Genomic DNA, 20389 nt, shown 5'->3' on the forward strand with positions numbered 1-20389 from the left:
ATTTGACTAACTGCTATAATAATTTATGTCATTCTCCACGTGAGATTTGCCTACGGGCGGAAAAGACGGATCGGGATTTTTTTTAATTTTTTAAATATTTGAAAATTTTAAATTGTTAAATTTTATCTATGTTTTACATCTAACTGTTCATAATATACCATTTATTTCATTTGAATAATTGACACATTAAAATATAAAATTTTAAATTTTCAAATATTTATGAAATTTAATGAGATTCTAATAATAATAATAATAATAAAAAAAAAAAAAAAAAAGTCACACTCTCTAACGTTAACGTTTCTCTCGTTGCCGTGCACAACTCCACAAGCTCTTGTTTCTTAGTACATGTGGGGGGCACTTGAAACAAAAAGTCAATATATATATATATATATTTTGTTGTCCAATTGCCAGCCGTGAAGGGATGAAGATATTTTGGGGGGAGGGGGACTAATGGGCTATATCCACCCATGGCCTTGGTCATTTAATTATATTTTTATACTACTTATTATAGGTCCTTGTAAACTGTGCAAACCTGCAATGACTTCTTACAGCCTACATGAAAATGACACTACATCTGCATGTAGCTAAAGATGAAAATGACTAATTATGAAAGAATTTCCGAGAATTAAGAATAGAGATGGAGTAATAACACTAACCCGGAGTAGATGTAGTCCTGTCAATCTCCTCACTTTTTTCTTCACTGATGCTAAGAAGGATGTCTAAAAAATCACTGTCCGTGATAGAGTCAGAGAGTTTCCTCAACTGCAACCGTTGGTTGATCATTCCGTCAAAGAGGTCCATAATCATTCTAGCGTGACCTGCCATGCGCCGCCTTATGCCTTGAGGGTCGACCTTCTTCAACACAGGAAAAAAATCTGCCAAGTTGGGATTCGCCGCCTCTTTCATGACATTCCAGATGAGCTCCTTCAACGCTCCGGCCTTGTCAGAATCCTTTCCGGCTAAATCCACTGAAAAAATGGTGTTTGATAAAAGATTAAGCGTAGTCTTGAAAACTGCTTTCCCAATATCTACTGCCTCACCGGTTAGGCCGCACTGATGAGTTTCAGCGAGGAGCTCTTGGACTTTCTTGTGCCGGATATCTTCGTTAGCGTCGAGTATTCTGTTGGCGAATAGCTCCCCACTGCATATTTTCCGAACGTTCCTCCACCGGGCGGAAATAGGTATCCATGGCAAGCTGTACTCCTCGCTGTTGTAGACTCGGATTGCGTCCGGGATGGTTCGGTCGGCCAAGAGCCGGTCATGTGTCTGGAGGACTTCTTTGGCTATGTCTGCCGAAGAGATTACTATTGTTGTTACTTTTCCTAGTTTTAGGCTCATTATGGGGCCATGAGCTTTGGCAAGCTTGGATAAGGACTTGTGGGGTTTTTCACCGAGTTCTAAGAGGTTTCCGATGACCCGAAAAGGTTTTGGACCAGGTGGAAGCTTGCTGTGAGTTGCTTTGCTTCTGGGAATCATATGGAAGGTTTTGATCAAGATCCAGATGAGGCAAAGCCATAGTATACAGCTCAAGAAATCCATCTTATTTTCCCTGTGACCCTCTGAAGAGATTACTTTTATCCCAAACAGACGAAGAACAAAAAAGAGAAAAGGACTTACCGAGACATGGCGTGCAACTTGAGGGGAAAGAGGGATTAGGATAAAACAAATCAATAAAAATAAAAAAATTATTTCAAATAGTTTTTTTCACTTTCATAGAGACAGTATTTTTTACTAAACCAAAAAAATAGATTTTACTCAAATCTTTTATATTACATAAAGTGTAAGAATCTGATAAAAATATGTTCAATTTTCATTGTTAACATGCCACATTTTTAATATAAAGCATTTTTTATTTTGTTTAATGCATGAAACGACATAATTAATTCATATAATTCTCATTTTTAATTTGTACCACTTTTTAAAAAGTTGTACGATATTCTAATCTGGGAAATAATGCTTTGTCTTTTATTTTTGTATTAAATACCTTATTGGTACTTGAGTTTTAAGCATTTTTAAATTTAGTAACTAAGTTTTCATTTGTATCATAGGTAGTACTTGAGTTAGGGGTAAAAACTCATTTGGTATCTGTTAGATTTTCTATCCAAATTTTGACGGCTGCCATATGTCATCTGCTGAGGTTGACACGTGACACTATATAAATAAAATAAAATAAAAATCTTTAAAAAAAAATTGAAAAAAAAGGAGAGGGAGGCGGTCTGGAGTGGTCGAACCACCCCACATGAGGAGGTTCGGCCACCCCATGGCAAAAAAAAAATAATAATAATGGGTTTTGGCTCTAGGGGTAGCCGAATCACCTCCTTGGCCCATGAGGTGGCCAAGCCACTACATGAGTAAACCCTCAAATGTTTTTTACGGGTTTTGGCCCCCTTATTTTTATTTTTTTTTTCAGTTTTTTTTTTTTTTTAAGATTTTTATATATATAGTGCCACATGTCAACCTTAGCAGTTGACACATGGCTAGCCGTTAAAATTTGGATAAAAAATTTAACAAAGGTACTAAATGAATTTTTTATCCCTAATTCAGGTATCACCTATAATACAAATAAAATAAAATCTAATGTACTAAATTTAAAAACGCTTAATATTCTACCACTAATGAAATATTTAAGCCTTTATTTTTATTGGCAAGTGATGCAACAAACAAAAGCACAAAGGAACAAAACAAAAGAAGAGAAGAAAAGAAAAGAAAAGAAAAGAAAGGGAAGAAAAGAACAGGCCAGGGCAAGTTGCTCGGATGTGTGGTCCAATTTGTTCTAAATTTGAATGGTGTGAAAAACTACACATATATATCGTAAGTTTTATTAAGAGCACCTAAGTTAAATCGTTTTAGATATTAAATAGGTTTGTTTAATTTTTTTTTTAAATAATATTGTAACATTTTTATAACTCAATCAATAAAATAGATCAAATTGCTCTAACAAAACAATATTAGAGATACATTCAAGAATTTCTTCTATTCAAACCTGATCTTAAAACTATTTGATAGCAATTTGAGTTAAGTCATGCGTTGGCTTATTAGCGATTCTACTAATATAATAAAACTATCAATTAAAAAGAAAATTTAACATGATCCGAGTTTCATCTATTAATTGTCTAAATTTATTCAAATTACAAACATTAGAACTCACTATTTTAACCACTTGAAGCGTATCACCTTTTATTATAATATTATTTAAACCTAATTCTTAGCAAAATAGTAGGTTTGTTTAGTTTTTTTATGGGTTGGTTTGTTTAGTTTTGAATATTGCAGTGTTATTGTACATCACCACAAGTTGTCAATTGTGCAATGTATATAAATATGTGAATAAAGAATTGTACTGTTTTGATGAGTTTATCCAAAACCTTCTCATCAATTCTTACGTACCAAAACCAACTCTTTTGTTTGGTTAAGGGTCCTGGGTCCCCCAATCACTGTTCTTTATTTGGAATTTCTGCCAACCGACTAAAGCTATATCTAGATGTTTCGGCATAGAAACAGGCCATTTATAGCTTGTTTTAATGAGAATTGAGGAATGCCAGAAGGCAGAAGGCAGTCTTTGCCCCCTCCCCCCGTCCTTTTAAATCATATTTATTATTGTGATGGGACTTACCATTATTTCAACATTTTTTTTTTCTATAAAGTAACGTCATTTAGAAAAACGATGTTAAGTTATATCATTTTATTAAGGATTTATTTAAATTTGTAATTTTAAAAAGTATTAATTAAAATAATAATTTTAAAATGTGAAATTCAAGATTCTTTTGGGTATCGAATATTTCAAATATGAATAATATTCTGAATATATTTACGAATTTTAAGATAATGAAATTGTGTTTGGATGTTGAATATAATTAAGATTCTTTTTGAATATGTGTTTGAGTATTAAATTTTGAGTAATGCTACATGTTATACCCATATCCCTCTTGTGTCCCTCTAAAAATGAGGTAGCTTTTAAAATCACCATTGAGCTTGTGATTGATCAAAATTAAATTTTGATCACATGGTGATTTTAAAAACCACATCATTTTTAGAGGGACACAAGAGGAACATGAGTATGACGTTTAGAATTACTCTTAAATTTTTGATATTGAAAAAAAATGTTTTATAATAGTAGAAAGTGATTGAAAATGATTGAATTGTATCAAAAGTTGTATATAATGATTGGAGTTATGAAAATAAATATTAAATTTTAGAAATTGAAAAAAAAATGTTTTTTTAGTAATGAGAAATGATTGGATTGTATAAAAAAATTGTAAATAATAATTGGTATGGAAAAAAATAATAAAAAAAATTAATAAATAACTTGTCTTCCATCTTTGGGACAAGAAATGAATTTTATTTGTTTCAAAATAAACCAAAAAAAAGGTATGGATGGGTTTTAAAATATATTACAATAAGAGAAATAGCAGAATTTTTAGTTACTTTTTGACTTTAGTGTACTTGTGTACTGTAGCTTGACGGGGGAAGAAGCCAAATATGAAAATGGGATTCTGCAGGAATTTGGTGCATCAAAGCCGTGTGAGGAGAGGGTTGAAACGTGGCGAGGAGGAAGGCTACCTGCAACGTGTACAGTGACTAGTATGGGGCTGAAGGGAAACGCTTCTCTACCACCCAATAAACCAACTTTTGGCCAACTTGCTGACGTGGCAAGTATTTTTTTTTTTTTTTTTTAAAAAAAAAACACAAAAGAGTTGGTTTGTATCCCCAACTCTCTCTCTCTCTCGCTCAAATCCCACTCCCCCCCGGAAACCGCCGCCCCCTCTCTCTCTCTCTCCCTCTCGCTCAAATCCCCCCCCCCCGAAAACCGCCGCCCCCCTCTCTCTCTCTCTCTCCCTCTCGCTCAAATCCCCCCCCGGAAACCGCCGCCCCCCTCTCTCTCTCTCTCTCCCTCTCGCTCGTTCGCCGGTCGAGCCCGTCCCTCTCCCCCAAATATCCCCCCCCGCCAAAACGGCCGGCCCCCTCTCTCTCTCTCCCTCTCGCTCGCTCGCTCGTCGGTCGTCCCCGTCCCCCTCGTCGTTTAACCGGCGGCGTTGGTTCTCTCTCGGCGGTCGGCCACCCTCCACCGGGCCATCCTTCACCGGTGCTCTGTTTGTACTCTCTCTCTCTCTCTCAATCAGTGTATTTTTATGGGATTTGTCTGGGCTAGATTAAGCTTTTGAGATTGTGGGTATTTCCAGAGATTGCTTGATTTTCTTTCTGCTTTTTCTACTTTTACTAAACAATATGGGTACCATTGGTTTGTTTCTGTTTGTGGTTGGCTGCTGGTGTTTACCGCATGGCCTTGTAATGGTTGTTGTTTAGCAGATTTGTTGTGTTCTGTGGTTTAGTTCTATATTGATGAGTTTTGTTCTATAAAGGTCTTAATTCATCCAAAAAAAAATATGGGTACCATTGGTTTGCTTTGATTTTTTTTTTATTTTTTTATTTTTGGTTTTGATTTTGGGTGTGTCGATTCAAAGACCTTAATATATTTGTGTGAAATTCTTTGTTTGTTGGATTTGTACATTTTTTGGGGCAATTTATATATTTAATTTTGCTTTAAAATGCTCTTGTAGACTTTGCAATGAATCTCAATGTTGAACCGGTAGGAATTGAGCCAAAGTTTGTTTGTGTCCTTGCTTATGGCACAAACTGGTGATTAGTCTTTACTTATGGCACAAAGTGATGATCTTTCTCTTACTCATATGTAGGTGAAGGCAACTTTGAGTCCAATATACCTATGGATCTCGACAACACTGGGACACAGGGTATGAGATGTGCCTGGCCTTTTGGTTATCTCCTAGACGCAGCTGAGCATGAGATGACCATCTTGCGAGAAAGCATTATGCAACAAATGTGGCAGCAAAGACATGATTAGTATTATGTATTGAGGAGGCTGTGGAAGACATTAACTGATATTATGCACTTTGACCGGTCTCGTTCTTTGTACTAATGGTTGGGGTTTTTATTGTGTAATATGTGTTTGGACTTTGATGTTTGATTTATTACTGTCAGTTTAATATCATGTTCACATTGTGCTTGTTTATAGCCCTAGTGAGTTGTGCTGAATATTACATTGTTCCATATTGAAGAGAATCAAAAAAAGAGATCCATAACAATAGAACCTAAATGTCCAAAAAATCAAACTATTACATTGTTCCATAACAAAAAGAGTAATCCATAACAATGGAACCTAAATGTCCAAAAAATCAAACTATTACATTGTTCCATAACAAAAAGAGTAATCCATAACAATGGAACCTAAATGTTCAAAAATTCAACTATTACATTGTTCCATAAAAATCATACGTGACTTCCTAATGTGGAAGTAATGACTTGCATCAAAAGACGGAAACTTTCGAGCTCTGCACCAGTAATTGTGGGCAAGTTACGTGGATTGTTGAGTATGACATATATTTCATTATAGATAGGCCGCACATATACTGCAATTGATGGGTCAGTTGGGATTATAGCATTAGCAACATCTGCCATCCAAACAAATTTCTGGGCTGAATTGATATTTATACAATATGTTAATTGCCGCAACAAGTGGAGCAACACTACTTGGCTCAAAGGGAGAGGATCTATAGTCAAGACCCACTGCAAATTAACCTGAAAATATCAACTCCAATAAACATGTATCTAAAATAAATGAATTTCAATGACCAACACAATACAATATAGAAAATTTCACCTTATAGCATAGCCAACTCAAAAGTGACATATCACCTCTACGTATGGTTGTAGTGAAAGCATCTTCATATTTTTGTTGGCTTACCAATATGGATAACTCATTTATTGGATCAATCGACAAAGGACCCTAATGCACACATGAGAAACCATAAAACTCATAAATCACATTTCAATTCAACCACTTCTATCAAACAGATACAATTAAGTACATTAAATATTAAATAATCACCTGAGTATGAATTATATGACCGCTTTGAACGTGAGTAGCAGACGGCAATGCAATTTGACATGCAGTGTCTTGATTTTTTGTTGCTTTGGAGGTCTATAATTAAAAAAAAAAAAAAAAGTTATTTGAATGTGTTTTGAACGAAATGCACATGTTTGTAAGTATAAGGGGAAAAAAATATACCAACCTGATTTTTTCGTCTCTTCTGTTTCGCATTGTTGTCACTCGGTGGCTTCTTTGATGCTTTGGCCTTCTTAGCTGTTTGTTCTACGGTAGGTACTTTCTTGGCCACTTTTTCTATAATGGACACTTTTCTCGTTGACGGTGGCCTTCCTTTGCGCTGAACCTTAATAGGACTAAGCACCTTATTATTACTTTGATCAACTTCATTACAGCTATAAGATGCGACAATTGAAATGTGATGGGAAGAGGGACTTGGCGCGAGCTTTAAGGCACAATAGAAGCCATTGTTCTTCTTTTGCATTCGACTGAAATAATCACAAAGTGCCTGAGCACCTCCTTTACCAAGCCGAAGCTCTCTTGCCTTGTTAATAAAATTTCTACAATCTCTCTCTCCAAAGGAAAGACTCTCAAACCCCCCATTCTCGACAACCAATGAATTAAAATTCTTAGTCAAACGTATTCCTGCTCTATCATTTAGTTCGAGTCTTCTTTTGGTAGCATCATTTATAATCTTATTGCATCTAAAAAATCTTGCTTTGCCCGGGCTTAATTGATGATTATGCTCAAGCACAACTTTCCTCAAAAACCACGTTCCATCATCACATTTCGACGCACAAATCCTAGCACGACACCCCGTTCTATTAGTTGTTGGAATTGGCTTCGAACTCTTACTTGTGCTAGTTTGTTGTACGCGTCCACGACTACATGTAAGGATTAGGTATCTTTGTTCACCATGCACTTTTTTCGTGGTTCTTGTTAGCACACCAAAACCAGCCTGCTTAGCAAACTTCCTATAATATGTTCTCACTTCCTCTATTGAAGTAAATGTCATTGACGGTTTAGGTTCTTCAACTTTTTCATCCCCATCGATCATCTTCAATAATACAACATTGTCTTCCTCATTGTTTAACTCTTCATCCGAACTAGATGTCAATGGTTCAGGTGGTTCAGCAATTGTTTCACTCACATCTATCCAAAAAATGATACAAGTTAAAAAAAAAAAAAAAAAACACCTATCTTGGTGGATCAAAACTCAAACAAAAGTGAAGAGCCTAACCATTTTCAGGGCCATCTTGGTGGGTTAAAGCATCGTCATTTGGAATATATGTATACATAGGTTCAACTTCACCCTCATTATCCAAGTGTGAGCTTGCAAAATCCATTTAAAAAAGTGCTATATAGTTATATTTTTCAACATAAAAAATCATTAAAAAAATGAAATGCTATATAAAGCAAGACATACTATATATATACAAAAGATACATAATCAATATGAACATAGTCTCAAATAGGATCTTCATGCGAAACACACTAATCTGACAAAAAAAAAATCAGCTTATGTTAAACTAATATCATGAACTCAAAATTGTCTAATCACTTCTTAACAATCAAAATGACACGATCAAGTAACAAAATTAAGATGAACTTACTCACTTAAACTATATAATTAATTTAGTAAACCACATGTTAGATTTTTGAAAGAACTAAAAATTCCTAAAGGCACGTCTATAGCATTCTAACATGATATTTAAGAGAATTTAATGTCAGGTTTTATTTTAGTGATGTGTTTGTGCTTGTGCATGTTTAAAATGAAAAATGAGTCGAAGGCTTTGAAGCCCAGAATTTCTTAAACTACAGAAAAGAGAGAATGCATTTGTGTGTTATTGGATGCTCAGATGATTCGTTTTTTGTTATCAGGCTGAATGAAATTATGCTTCTTATACATCCTTCATTTTATTCTTGTAGTATGTAGATTGTTGCTAGAATGACATGGAGGTTATAATTACTTTTGCAGGAGCTGGTGCTCAGGGATAATAAACTAACGAAAATTCCTGATGCGCTATAGTACAATGTCAAGGCTCAAATCAGGTAAAACATTTCCATTAAACCATAAAAATATTCCATGTAAAAGCTAACATTTCAGGTGCTTGGAAAGTGTGTGTACAAAGAGAACTTAATATACAACATTTTGATACCCATATTACAAACAGAGAGAGATATTACAAACAGAGGCAAAAAAAAAAGTATGTCAAAGATGGGGGAAGACAGAGATAGAGTACAAACAGACCTCGCCGGAGATGGAATCCGCCGCCGGAGATGGAATCCGCCGCCGGAGATGGAATCCGCCGCTGGAGACAGAGAACACCACCAAAAGGCTGCCGAAGATAGAGAAACCACCGGAAAAAAAGTTTGTACACTGGTGAGATTTGTTTAACGAAGTGACAGCTGGCCAAGAAGATGAGGAACACGCCGGAGGGGGACGGCCTGCCGGAGAGAGAGAGAGAGACGAAATCTGGGGGTCATAAGTGTGTGGGGGTTTCAGCTTTTGGGGGAAAATTTGGGGATGTACTGTGTGTGTGGGGGGAGCTGGTTTTAGCTTTTTGTTTTTTCAAAAAAAAAAAAAAAAAAAAAAATCCACGTACGCAAGGGGTGGTAAGAAGTTGTGCTTGTAGGTGGCTGGGAATCACTCCTCGGGGCTGAAACGTGTACGCTGCCAGACTTGTTTCTAGGTATTTGAATCCTCTTGTGCTACTTTTTCTGTTCGAGTTGTAGTTCCCCAAAAACTCTGATTTCTGCCGGCTATGACTTCACGCGTCGATTCATTATCTCGAAATTCAAACTTCATTCAAACTAAATTCAAGTGGCAACCGGATTTTATTCAACTTGAATCTGGATTCTGGACTTTTGAATAAAAATTCAGTTCGAATATTGAATAATATTTGAACCAAACGCACCATTAAAAAATAATTTTTAAAAATATAGTTAAGTATTTGGCAAAATTACAATTTAACCTTTAAAATTCTGTGTTTTAAAAAAAATACCCTCTTACATGCGATTTGAAAAAACATATTTTCTACATTTTCAAATCTCAATTTTTAAAAACACAGTTTCCAAACGATTTATATTCTGCGATTTGGTTTAAAATCAAATTTATTATTTACAAAATCGCAATCATAAACGCACCCTAAACGACGTCAAGCAGATATGTTAGCGTCGTTTCTCTAAAATGATGCTAAAAAAATGACTGGTCTTTTAAAAGTGGAGAGAGGAGGAGAAAGGAGAGAGAAGGGGGAATTCAGACAGGTAGATGAACATGTTACGATCCAGATCCTAATCTTAAGTGTCTTACATGACTTAAGTACAATTTTAATTATGTGTATACAAGCTTTTGAACACCTTACAAGCCTTTTAAGGGCGAGTTTTACGTGAAGCTTGTATCATTTAGTATTAGAGTTTAGCTACCACGTCGATAATAAGATCCGATGCAACTCATTGAGTATGAGATCAAAGAGGTTGCTACTGTGTATGAGCATAATGTTAAATCATTAAATACTGATAGGTGAGTCGAGCCGCTAAAAGAGAAATGGTTACCGTCAGGTCAGTGTCAATAGGATGGACTGTTGAACGTCGGCTGCGAAGTATAGTGCACTACAAAAAAAAGGGCTTTTAGAGCCGTTTTTGTTTAAAACGGCTCAAATTGGAGCCGATTTGAACTAAAATGGCTCAAATTGAAGCTGTTTTAGCTAAAATGGCTCCAATTGGAGCCCTTTTGTTAAAACGGCTCTAATTCGAGCTGATTTAGTTCAAACCGGCCCTAATTAGAGCCATTCCTTATAGAACGGCTCCAATTGGAGCCGCTTTATACAAACGGCTCAAATTGAAGCCGTTTTAATTAAAACGGCTCAACATGGAGCCACTTAAACAAAATGGCTCCATTTGGAGCCACATTAACTAAAACGGCTCCAATTGGAGCCGATTCTCCAAGGTGTCTCGAATTAGAGTCGTTTTTTAAACGGCTTCAATTTGAGCCGCTTTATGATAAACGGCTCTAATTTGAGCCGTTCTAATGAGACGACTCCATTTGGAGTCGAATTGAATAAAATGGCTCCAATTGGAGCCGGTTTTTCAAGGCGTCTCCAATTTGAGACGTTTTAAAACAGTTACAATTGGAATCGCTTTATAAGAAACGGCTCTAAATTGGAGCCGTTTTATTGAAAACGGCTCTAAATTGGACCCATTTTATTGAAAACGGCTCTAATTGGAGTCGCATTGTTAAAAGGACTCCAATTAGAGCCATTTGTATAAAAACGGCTTCAATTGAAGCCGATTTATAGCAAATTAAAACGGCTCTATTTGGAGTCGATTTAAGGAAAGCGGCTCAAATTGGAGCCGCTTTACGGAAAACGGTTCAAATTAGAGACGCTTTCCTTAAAACGGCTCCAATTGGAGCCGATTTAAAAAGCCTCCAATTGAGGCCCTTTTTGTTAAAACTCTTGTAATTAGAGTTGTTTTTGTTAAAACACCTCTAATTCAAGCATTTTTGTTAAAACAACTCCACTTGGAGCTGTTTTTTATGTTACATTCCTGTCACTGCATTAGATTCTGCCTTGTAATAAGGTTTTCAAGGAACAAAAACTATTAAATAGATATTTTTTTTAAGGACGGTTTTTCTCTAATGGAGTCTATTAAGCTAACATGTTTTCAAAATGTGTGTGGTTTCCTTCGATGTTGTTTTAAAAATGCATGTGAGAGTGACTTGCATATTGGATACATGTCAGCTTCATAGACCAGGTTGGAAGAAAACTTTGTTCTTATTTTAATGTTTGCTTTTGAGTTTCCATATGTTGTCTCTGACTCTCTATAGATGGGAAAACACATAGACTGACTTGGTTTGGGTATATGAGTTGCAATTAGTTTTTTATTTTACTTTTGTTAATATAAAGTTGATTTTATAAGAAAATAACGTTAATTTCCATGATGTTTCTTTTCTTTCATTATTCGTCAGCTCCCTCTTCACGTACCATTATTAATGCAAGGCCTGTCCTTGCGAAGGAGAGATAAAATCATAAAAGATGAGCAATAATTGAGCTCCCCAACATTAATGGCTCCACATGAATTCGTCTGCCATCAATGGGCAATACCTAAAATTGATGAATAGGATTGTGAATTTCTTATACCCAAATAGCGAGTTAAGTTGAGAGATTTAAAGGTGGTTAGACATAAAGGCTCTATTATAGACATGAGAGCAATGCTTATAGATGAAATATAATTTTGATAAGATTCATTAATTTAAGAAAATTCAATATCATTCGATCTCTAAATTTAAGGTAATAAAAACTTTATTAAATACAATACAATTTTCATCAAATTCATAACTTAAAAAGTAATTCAAATATTCTCTACCAATGATAAGTTCCATGCTATCATCAACGTGACAAGCTATATGTGTTTATTTGCTTCCAACAAAATTATATATTGCATGCATGTAGTACAAAGACATCAAGTAGAATGGCAACCAAGTAATTAAAATTCTTCAACCTATTTTAGAGTGGAATAGGGACAGCTCTTACAGGATGAGCAATCTGCAAGGTTAAGGCAAACTTATCTTCCATGTTCATATCCTCACGTTTAACCCCTTCTTCAAGCTTCCAATCGAACGTGTGGATAAGCGAACCTAACATCAAATGCAGCATTCGTATTGCCAATGGCAAACCAGGACATATTCTTCTTCCACCACCAAACGGTATAAGCTCAAAGTTCCGGCCTTTAAAATCAATTTCAGACCTCAAGAACCTCTCCGGCATAAATGAATTCGCTTTCTCCCATAAGCTCGGGTCTCGGCCTATAGCCCATGCATTCACTAGCACTTGTGCACCCTTTGGGATAATATAGCCGTTGATTTCTACATCTGCTTCGGCTTTCCTAGGCAGTAGGAAAGGAACTACCGGGTGCAATCTGAATGTTTCTTTCACTACTGCTTGTAAGTAAGGTAACCGAGCAATATCTGACTCCTCCATTGGGTTGCCTTTGCCAATTACTTGTTCCAGCTCTGTTTTTGCTTTTGACAGTGCCTCTGGGTTGTGGAGTAGCTCTGCCATAGCCCATTCCAGTGTGGCTGAGGTTGTATCAGTCCCCGCAACAAATAGGTCCTAATATAACAAGAAGATGTTAGAATAAAAAATACCTGATTATGAAACAAATCAAAGAAGAATAGAGCAGTAATAATAGCGACCACAAACAAATGTTCTATCTTAGATTTGTCCATCTCCTCGGTGTTTTCTTCGGTGATGTTAAGAAGGGTATCTAACATATCACTGTTCGACGTCATAGAACCCAACACTTTTCTCTGCTTTAACCGTTGGCTAATCATGCGATCAAAGAGATCTATAAGCTTCCCAAAGTGAACTGTCATGCGCCGCCTTACGCCCTGGGGGTCGATCTTCTTAAGCACGGGAAAATAATCTGCCAAGTTGGGCTTCCCTGCCTCTTCCATGACATTCCAGACAATCTCCTTGAACTCTCGAGCTGTGTCAGAATTCAGGTCGGCCAAATCCACCGAAAAAATGGTGTTTGATAACAGATTAAGCGCAGTCTTAAAAGCCACCCTGCCAATATCTACAGCCTCACCGGTTACGCTGCTTTGATGAGTTTCGGCAAGGAGCTCTTGCACTTTCTTGCGCCGGATACCTTGGTTGGCGTCAAGTGTTTTGCTGGCAAACAGTTGGCCGTTGCATATTTTGCGAAGGTTTCTCCACCGGGTTGAAACGGGTATCCATGGCAAGCCGAACATGTCTTGTTTGTGGGCTCGGAGAGCGTCAGGGATGGTTCGGTTGCACAGGAGTTGGTCGTGTGTTTGGAGGACTTGTTTGGCGGTGTCTGCTGAAGAAATGATTATTGTGGTTACTCGTCCTAGTTTTAGGCACATTATGGGGCCATGAGCCTTGGCAAGCTTGGTTAAGGACTTGTGGGGTTTGTCACCGAGATCTAAGAGGTTTCCAATGACCGGAAAAGGTTTTGGACCAGGTGGAAGCTTTCTGGGATTCGCTTTGCTTCTTGGAATCATATAGAAGGTGTGGATGAACATCCAGGTGATGCAAAGAAATATTATGCAGCTCAAGAAATCCATCTTTCCCTACGAACTCTGATCGCAGGGAGGAAATATAATAACAAAGCAAAGAGAAATTAAACGAAGACTAGTACTGCTCTACCTTCCAACTTCAACAAGAGCGTGCGCTTCACTTCAACACGGAATCATGATCTTAATTTTCTTGAGATTTATTTTGTTTCTTTCGATATATTCCATGTGATCAAATCATGTAAAGCCACGTGGAGAATCCAAAATAATGTCTAACAAACAGAACCAACAGATAGCAGCTTGGCAAGCACCGGCCCGTGGAATAGTCAAAGTTAACTGGGATGCAGCATGCCGATATAATGAAGGGGCAATTAAGTAGGTGCGGGAATTATTGTACGAGTCTGTGAGAGTTACGTCTCAGCTGCTCACAGTATCACGCATCATCTCGCAGCTGACCCCACAACAGCCAAGGCATGGACGGCATTTCAATCAGTAATTTTTAGTAAAGATAGGTTTTTTTTTTTAGATTTGTATAGTAGGAGATCGATGCTCTACAAATTATGAGAGACTGCGCTGTGCAATAAAATTGCCCAATACGAGCAAATACAAATATCTAGCGGAGAGTATAAAATTGCAAAACTCCACAAGCTCTTGTTTCTTGGGACATGTGGGGGCACTTTAAACAAAAAGTCAAAGATTCTTTTGATATCTCTTTTTCCTTTCCCTTCTCTCCCTCCCTTTCTGACGCGTACTGACAGGAAAAACTTTTAGCAGAAATGCTGAAAAAAAATTTCAGCAAAGGACAAGTTTTTCCAAGATGCGTACCGACTGGAGGACAACTTTTTCATGAGAGGACAATTTTTTTTTTCCTGTTTTACCCATACTACCCGTGTATATGACAGTTGAGGTTGCTGAATTTTTTTTCATGTCAGGGGTAAAATAGGAAAAAAAAAACCGTCCCATCTTGAAAAGTGGCTGAATTTGTTCAGCCTCCTGCGAAAAAGCTGATCCTGTCAGCTCATGTCTAGAAAAGGAAAGAAGAGAAGGAAAGGGAAAGGAGATATCAAACAGGACCATAGATCTTCTTTTTTTTTTCTTTTTTTTTTTTGGATAAATATCTTATTGGTACTTGAGTTTTACGTGTTTTTAAATTTAGTACTTCAGTTTTGTTTTGTATCATAGGTGGTACCTGAATTAAGGATAAAAACCCATTTAATACATCTGTTAGATTTTCTGTCTGAATTTTAACGGCTCGCCACGTGTCAACCGCTGAGGTTGACACGTGGCACTACATAAAAAAAAATTAAAAATTAAAAATTGAAATCTTTAGAAAATGATTAAAAATAATAAAATTTAAAAAAAAAATTAAAAAAGGAAAAAAGAAGAGGGGTGGCTCCCTTGGCCACCATGGGGGTGGCCGGCCACCCCCATTTTGGCCAAGGAGGTGGCCCAGCCACCCCCTTGGCCGGTCTGGCCGGTCTGGGGTGGCCGAACCACCCCATAGGGGGTGGTTCGGCCACCCCACAGTTGAAAAAAAAAATAAAAAAATTTGAAGGGTTTTGGCCCTAGGGGGTGGTTCGGCCACCCCCAAGGGCCAAAACCCATCCAAAAAGAAAGTGAGGGTTTGCCCTTGGGGTGGCCGAACCACCCCCATGGGCCACGGGGGTGGTTCGGCCACCCTAGTCCGGCATGTATGGGGGTGGCCGAACCACCCCCGTGGCCCTAAAGGGTGGTTCGGCCACCCCCAAGGGCAAACCCTCAATTTTTTTTTGATGGGTTTTGGCCCTAGGGGGTGGCCGAACCACCCCCGTGGGCCTAGGGGGTGGCTCCTAGGGCCAAAACCCTTCAAATTATTATTATTTTTTTTTTTCAACTGTGGGGTGGCCGAACCACCTCATAGGGGGTGGTTCGGCCACCCCAGACCGGTCAGACCGGCCAAGGGGGGTGGCTCAGCCACCCCTCTTCTTTTTTCTTTTTTTAATTTTCTTTTTTAAAATTTTATTGTTTTTAATCATTTTCTAAAGATTTCAATTTTTAATTTTTAATTTTTAATTTTTTTTTATGTAGTGCCACGTGTCAACCTCAGCGGTTGACACGTGGCGAGCCGTTAAAATTCGGACGGAAAATCTAACAGAGGTACCAAATGGGTTTTTACCCTTAATTCAGGTACCACCTATGATACAAAACAAAACTGAGGTACTAAATTTAAAAACACGTAAAACTCAGGTACCAACTCAGGTACCAATGGGGTATTTATCCCTTTTTTTTGAGCAAATAAAATTCTAATTATGAATTTTAAAGAAAAAAGAAAGAAAGAGACTAATTATGATAGAATTTCCGAGAATTAAGAATAGAGATGGAGTAATAACACTAACCCGGAGTAGATGTAATATCGTAGTTCTGTCAATCTCCTCACTTTTTTCTTCATTGATGCTAAGAAGGATGTCTAAAAAATCACTGTCCGTGATAGAGCCGGAGAATTTCCTCAACTGCAACCGTTGGTTGATCATTCCGTCAAAGAGGTCCATAATCATTCTAGCGTGACCTGCCATGCGCCGCCTTATGCCTTGAGGGTCGACCTTCTTCAACACAGGAAAAAAATCTGCCAAGTTGGGATTCGCCGCCTCTTTCATGACATTCCAGATGAGCTCCTTCAACGCTCCGGCCTTGTCAGAATCCTTTCCGGCTAAATCCACTGAAAAAATGGTGTTTGATAAAAGATTAAGCGTAGTCTTGAAAACTGCTTTCCCAATATCTACTGCCTCACCGGTTAGGCCGCACTGATGAGTTTCAGCGAGGAGCTCTTGGACTTTCTTGTGCCGGATATCTTCGTTAGCGTCGAGTATTCTGTTGGCGAATAGCTCCCCACTGCATATTTTCCGAACGTTCCTCCACCGGGCGGAAATAGGTATCCATGGCAAGCTGTACTCCTCGCTGTTGTAGACTCGGATTGCGTCCGGGATGGTTCGGTCGGCCAAGAGCCGGTCATGTGTCTGGAGGACTTCTTTGGCTATGTCTGCCGAAGAGATTACTATTGTTGTTACTTTTCCTAGTTTTAGGCTCATTATGGGGCCATGAGCTTTGGCAAGCTTGGATAAGGACTTGTGGGGTTTTTCACCGAGTTCTAAGAGGTTTCCGATGACCGGAAAAGGTTTTGGACCAGGTGGAAGCTTGCTGTGAGTTGCTTTGCTTCTGGGAATCATATGGAAGGTTTTGATCAAGATCCAGATGAGGCAAAGCCATAGTATACAGCTCAAGAAATCCATCTTATTTTCCCTGTGACCCTCTGAAGAGATTACTTTTATCCCAAACAGACGAAGAACAAAAAAGAGAAAAGGACTTACCGAGACATGGCGTGCAACTTGAGGGGAAAGAGGGATTAGGATAAAACAAATCAATAAAAATAAAAAAAATTATTTCAAATAGTTTTTTTCACTTTCATAGAGACGGTATTTTTTACTAAACCGTATTTTTTACTAAACCAAAAAAATAGATTTTACTCAAATCTTTTATATTACATAAAGTGTAAGAACTTGATAAAAATATGTTCAATTTTCATTGTTAACATGTCACATTTTTAATATAAAGCACTTCTTATTTTGTTTAATGCATGAAACGACAGAATTAATTCATATAATTCTCATTTTTAATTTGTACCACTTTTTAAAAAGTTGTACGATATTCTAATTTGGGAAATAATGCTTTGTCTTTTATTTTTGTATTAAATACCTTATTGGTACTTGAGTTTTAAGCATTTTTAAATTTAGTAACTAAGTTTTCATTTGTATCATAGGTAGTACTTGAGTTAGGGGTAAAAACTCATTTGGTATCTGTTAGATTTTCTATCCAAATTTTGACGGCTGCCATATTTCATCTGTTGAGGTTGACACGTGGCACTATATAAATAAAATAAAATAAAAATCTTTAAAAAAAATTGAAGAAAAGGAGAGGGAGGCGGTCTGGAGTGGTCGAACCACCCCACATGAGGAGGTTCGGCCACCCCATGGCAAAAAATAATAATAATAATGGGTTTTGGCTCTAGGGGTGGCCGAACCACCCCCTTGGCCCATGAGGTGGCCAAGACACCACATGAGTAAACCCTCAAATGTTTTTTACAGGTTTTGGCCCCCTTTTTTTTATTTTTTTTTTCAGTTTTTTTTTTTTATTTTTTTTTTATTTTTTTTTTAAGATTTATATATATATAGTGCCACATGTCAACCTTAGCAGTTGACACATGGCGAGCCGTTAAAATTTGGATAAAAAATTTAACAAAGGTACTAAATGAATTTTTTATCCCTAATTCAGGTATCATCTATAATACAAATAAAATCTAATGTACTAAATTTAAAAACGCTTAATATTCGACCACTAATGAAATATTTAAGCCTTTATTTTTATTGGCAAGTGATGCGACAAACAAAAGCACAAAGGAACAAAACAAAAGAAGAGAAGAAAAGAAAAGAAAAGAAAAGAAAGGGAAGAAAAGAACAGGCCAGGGCAAGTTGCTCGGATGTGTGGTCCAATTTGTTCTAAATTTGAATGGTGTGAAAAACTACACATATATATCGTAAGTTTTATTAAGAGCACCTAAGTTAAATCGTTTTAGATATTAAATAGGTTTGTTTAATTTTTTTTTTAATAATACTGTAACATTTTTATAACTCAATCAATAAAATAGATCAAATTGCTCTAACAAAACAATATTAGAGATACATTCAAGAATTTCTTCTATTCAAACCTGATCTTAAAACTATTTGATGGCAATTTGAGTTAAGTCATGCGTTGGCTTATTAGCGATTCTACTAATATAATAAATCTATCAATTAAAAAGAAAATTTAACCTGATCCGAGTTTCATCTATTAATTGTCTAAATTTATTCAAATTACAAACATTAGAACTCACTATTTTAACCACTTGAAGCGTATCACCTTTTATTATAATATTATTTAAACCTAATTCTTAGCAAAATAGTAGGTTTGTTTAGTTTTTTTATGGGTTGGTTTGTTTAGTTTTGAATATTGCAGTGTTATTAAATTTTAGAACCCCTGCCTCCTTTGGCCAAAACTCTCCGTTCTCTCTCCTGAAATCTTCCTCCCTAAAACATCCGGCTGACGAGGGGGTGGTAGTGATTTTCACTGCCTCCTCCTCCCCTTTCCCCCTTTTTTCCCTCTTCCTTCTTCCCCCTCCCTTTCTTGCCTCTGCTGAGGCTCCAATCACCTCTTCGGAGGCTCTATCCTTCGCCCTAGGCGACTTATCTTGGTTCAATGGGTTTACCGGCTTCTCCTCCACCTCTGGTCTGATTGCAGCCCCCATCCATCGTCTCCATCCTCGGATCCGATCACTTCCACAAGTTCTTAGATTTGATTTTTTCAAAGTTAGATCTATTCACTTTCGGAAGCTCCACCATCTCACGTTCCACACCACCGTGCTCCGGGTTTCCTCCGCTTCGATCTGCCGCCCACCATCTGTCAAGCCGACCTCCACGCGCCGGCGCGTGCCTATCACGCACCTGCGAGTAGATCTTACTCGCGGGCGCGTGTGCTTCACGCACCAACGCGTGGCTGCTGCTGACCGGCGTGTTTCGGCTTCTTCCGCCTCCTCCAGCTGCCGCCGACCTCCTGTGGAATTTAAGGCACCTTTAACCGGCGCGTGGTGTTCACGCGCCGTCGTCAAAGGGCCCTGCCGCCGTTGCACTATTATGTTATCTGTTTTTCCTTGTTTTTTCTGGGCTTTTTGTCTTAATATTCTTCTCTGTGTCCCCTGTATCTTGTGTGGTACCGTACCCGGTGTTTGGATCCTTTGGATTTTATACACCACCTCAAAACCCCTTCATTGGTGGTTGGATTATAGGCATCCGTGTCAAGAATCATTAGGCCCGCATCTTCGGAAGCATTGCCTCCGCGTACTTACATTCTTAGGATTTTATTTTTTTTTGATGTGTTTGAGGTGCCCAGCCTTCCTGTTGTAATTTAGTTCTTGTTGTAATTTCCTTTTCACGTATCTATAAAAAAAAATTATTGCAGTGTTATTGTACATCACCACAAGTTGTCAATTGTGCAATGTATATAAATATGTGAATAAAGAATTGTACTGTTTTGATGAGTTTATCCAAAACCTTCTCATCAATTCTTACGTACCAAAACCAACTCTTACGTACCAATTTGTACATCACCACAAGTTGTCAATTGTGCAATGTATATAAATATGTGAATAAAGAATTGTACTGTTTTGATGAGTTTATCCAAAACCTTCTCATCAATTCTTACGTACCAAAACCAACTCTTTTGTTTGGTTAAGGGTCCTGGGTCCCCCAATCACTGTTCTTTATTTGGAATTTCTGCCAACCGACTAAAGCTATATCTAGATGTTTCGGCATAGAAACAGGCCATTTATAGCTTGTTTTAATGAGAATTGAGGAATGCCAGAAGGCAGAAGGCAGTCTTTGCCCCCT

The 20389-nt window shown here is 37.5% G+C and overlaps 2 protein-coding genes and 1 long non-coding RNA gene across 5 annotated transcripts; 1 reads left to right on the top strand and 2 right to left on the bottom strand.

Annotated features, from left to right (window-relative positions):
• Positions 1-651: 651 nt before the first annotated feature.
• Positions 652-1539, bottom strand: LOC133854578 (geraniol 8-hydroxylase-like). Its single transcript, XM_062290813.1, has one exon. The coding sequence runs from the start codon at positions 1537-1539 to the stop codon at positions 652-654; it is 888 nt and encodes a 295-aa protein (XP_062146797.1).
• Positions 1540-4915: 3376 nt separating this feature from the next.
• On the top strand, positions 4916-5977 carry LOC133854085 (uncharacterized). Of its 2 annotated transcripts, none has more exons than XR_009896771.1 (2): positions 4916-5091; positions 5691-5977. It is a non-coding gene; the product is annotated as an uncharacterized LOC133854085 (long non-coding RNA). The 2 variants fall into 2 exon arrangements; XR_009896772.1 differs by having other exon boundaries at positions 4916-5087.
• Positions 5978-12283: 6306 nt separating this feature from the next.
• On the bottom strand, positions 12284-17300 carry LOC133854084 (geraniol 8-hydroxylase-like). Of its 2 annotated transcripts, none has more exons than XM_062290110.1 (2): positions 16313-17300; positions 12284-13011 (listed from the first exon to the last, which is right to left on the bottom strand). In XM_062290110.1, the coding sequence occupies exons 1-2, from the start codon at positions 17201-17203 to the stop codon at positions 12406-12408; spliced, it is 1497 nt and encodes a 498-aa protein (XP_062146094.1). In that variant the 5' UTR covers positions 17204-17300; the 3' UTR covers positions 12284-12405. The 2 variants fall into 2 exon arrangements, with proteins under 2 accessions (XP_062146094.1, XP_062146093.1); XM_062290109.1 differs by lacking the exon at positions 16313-17300 and adding an exon at positions 13095-14655.
• Between the last annotated feature and the right edge of the window lie 3089 nt (positions 17301-20389).

Source organism: Alnus glutinosa, chromosome 13 (assembly GCF_958979055.1).
Source record: "Alnus glutinosa chromosome 13, dhAlnGlut1.1, whole genome shotgun sequence".
Taxonomy (NCBI): domain Eukaryota; kingdom Viridiplantae; phylum Streptophyta; class Magnoliopsida; order Fagales; family Betulaceae; genus Alnus; species Alnus glutinosa.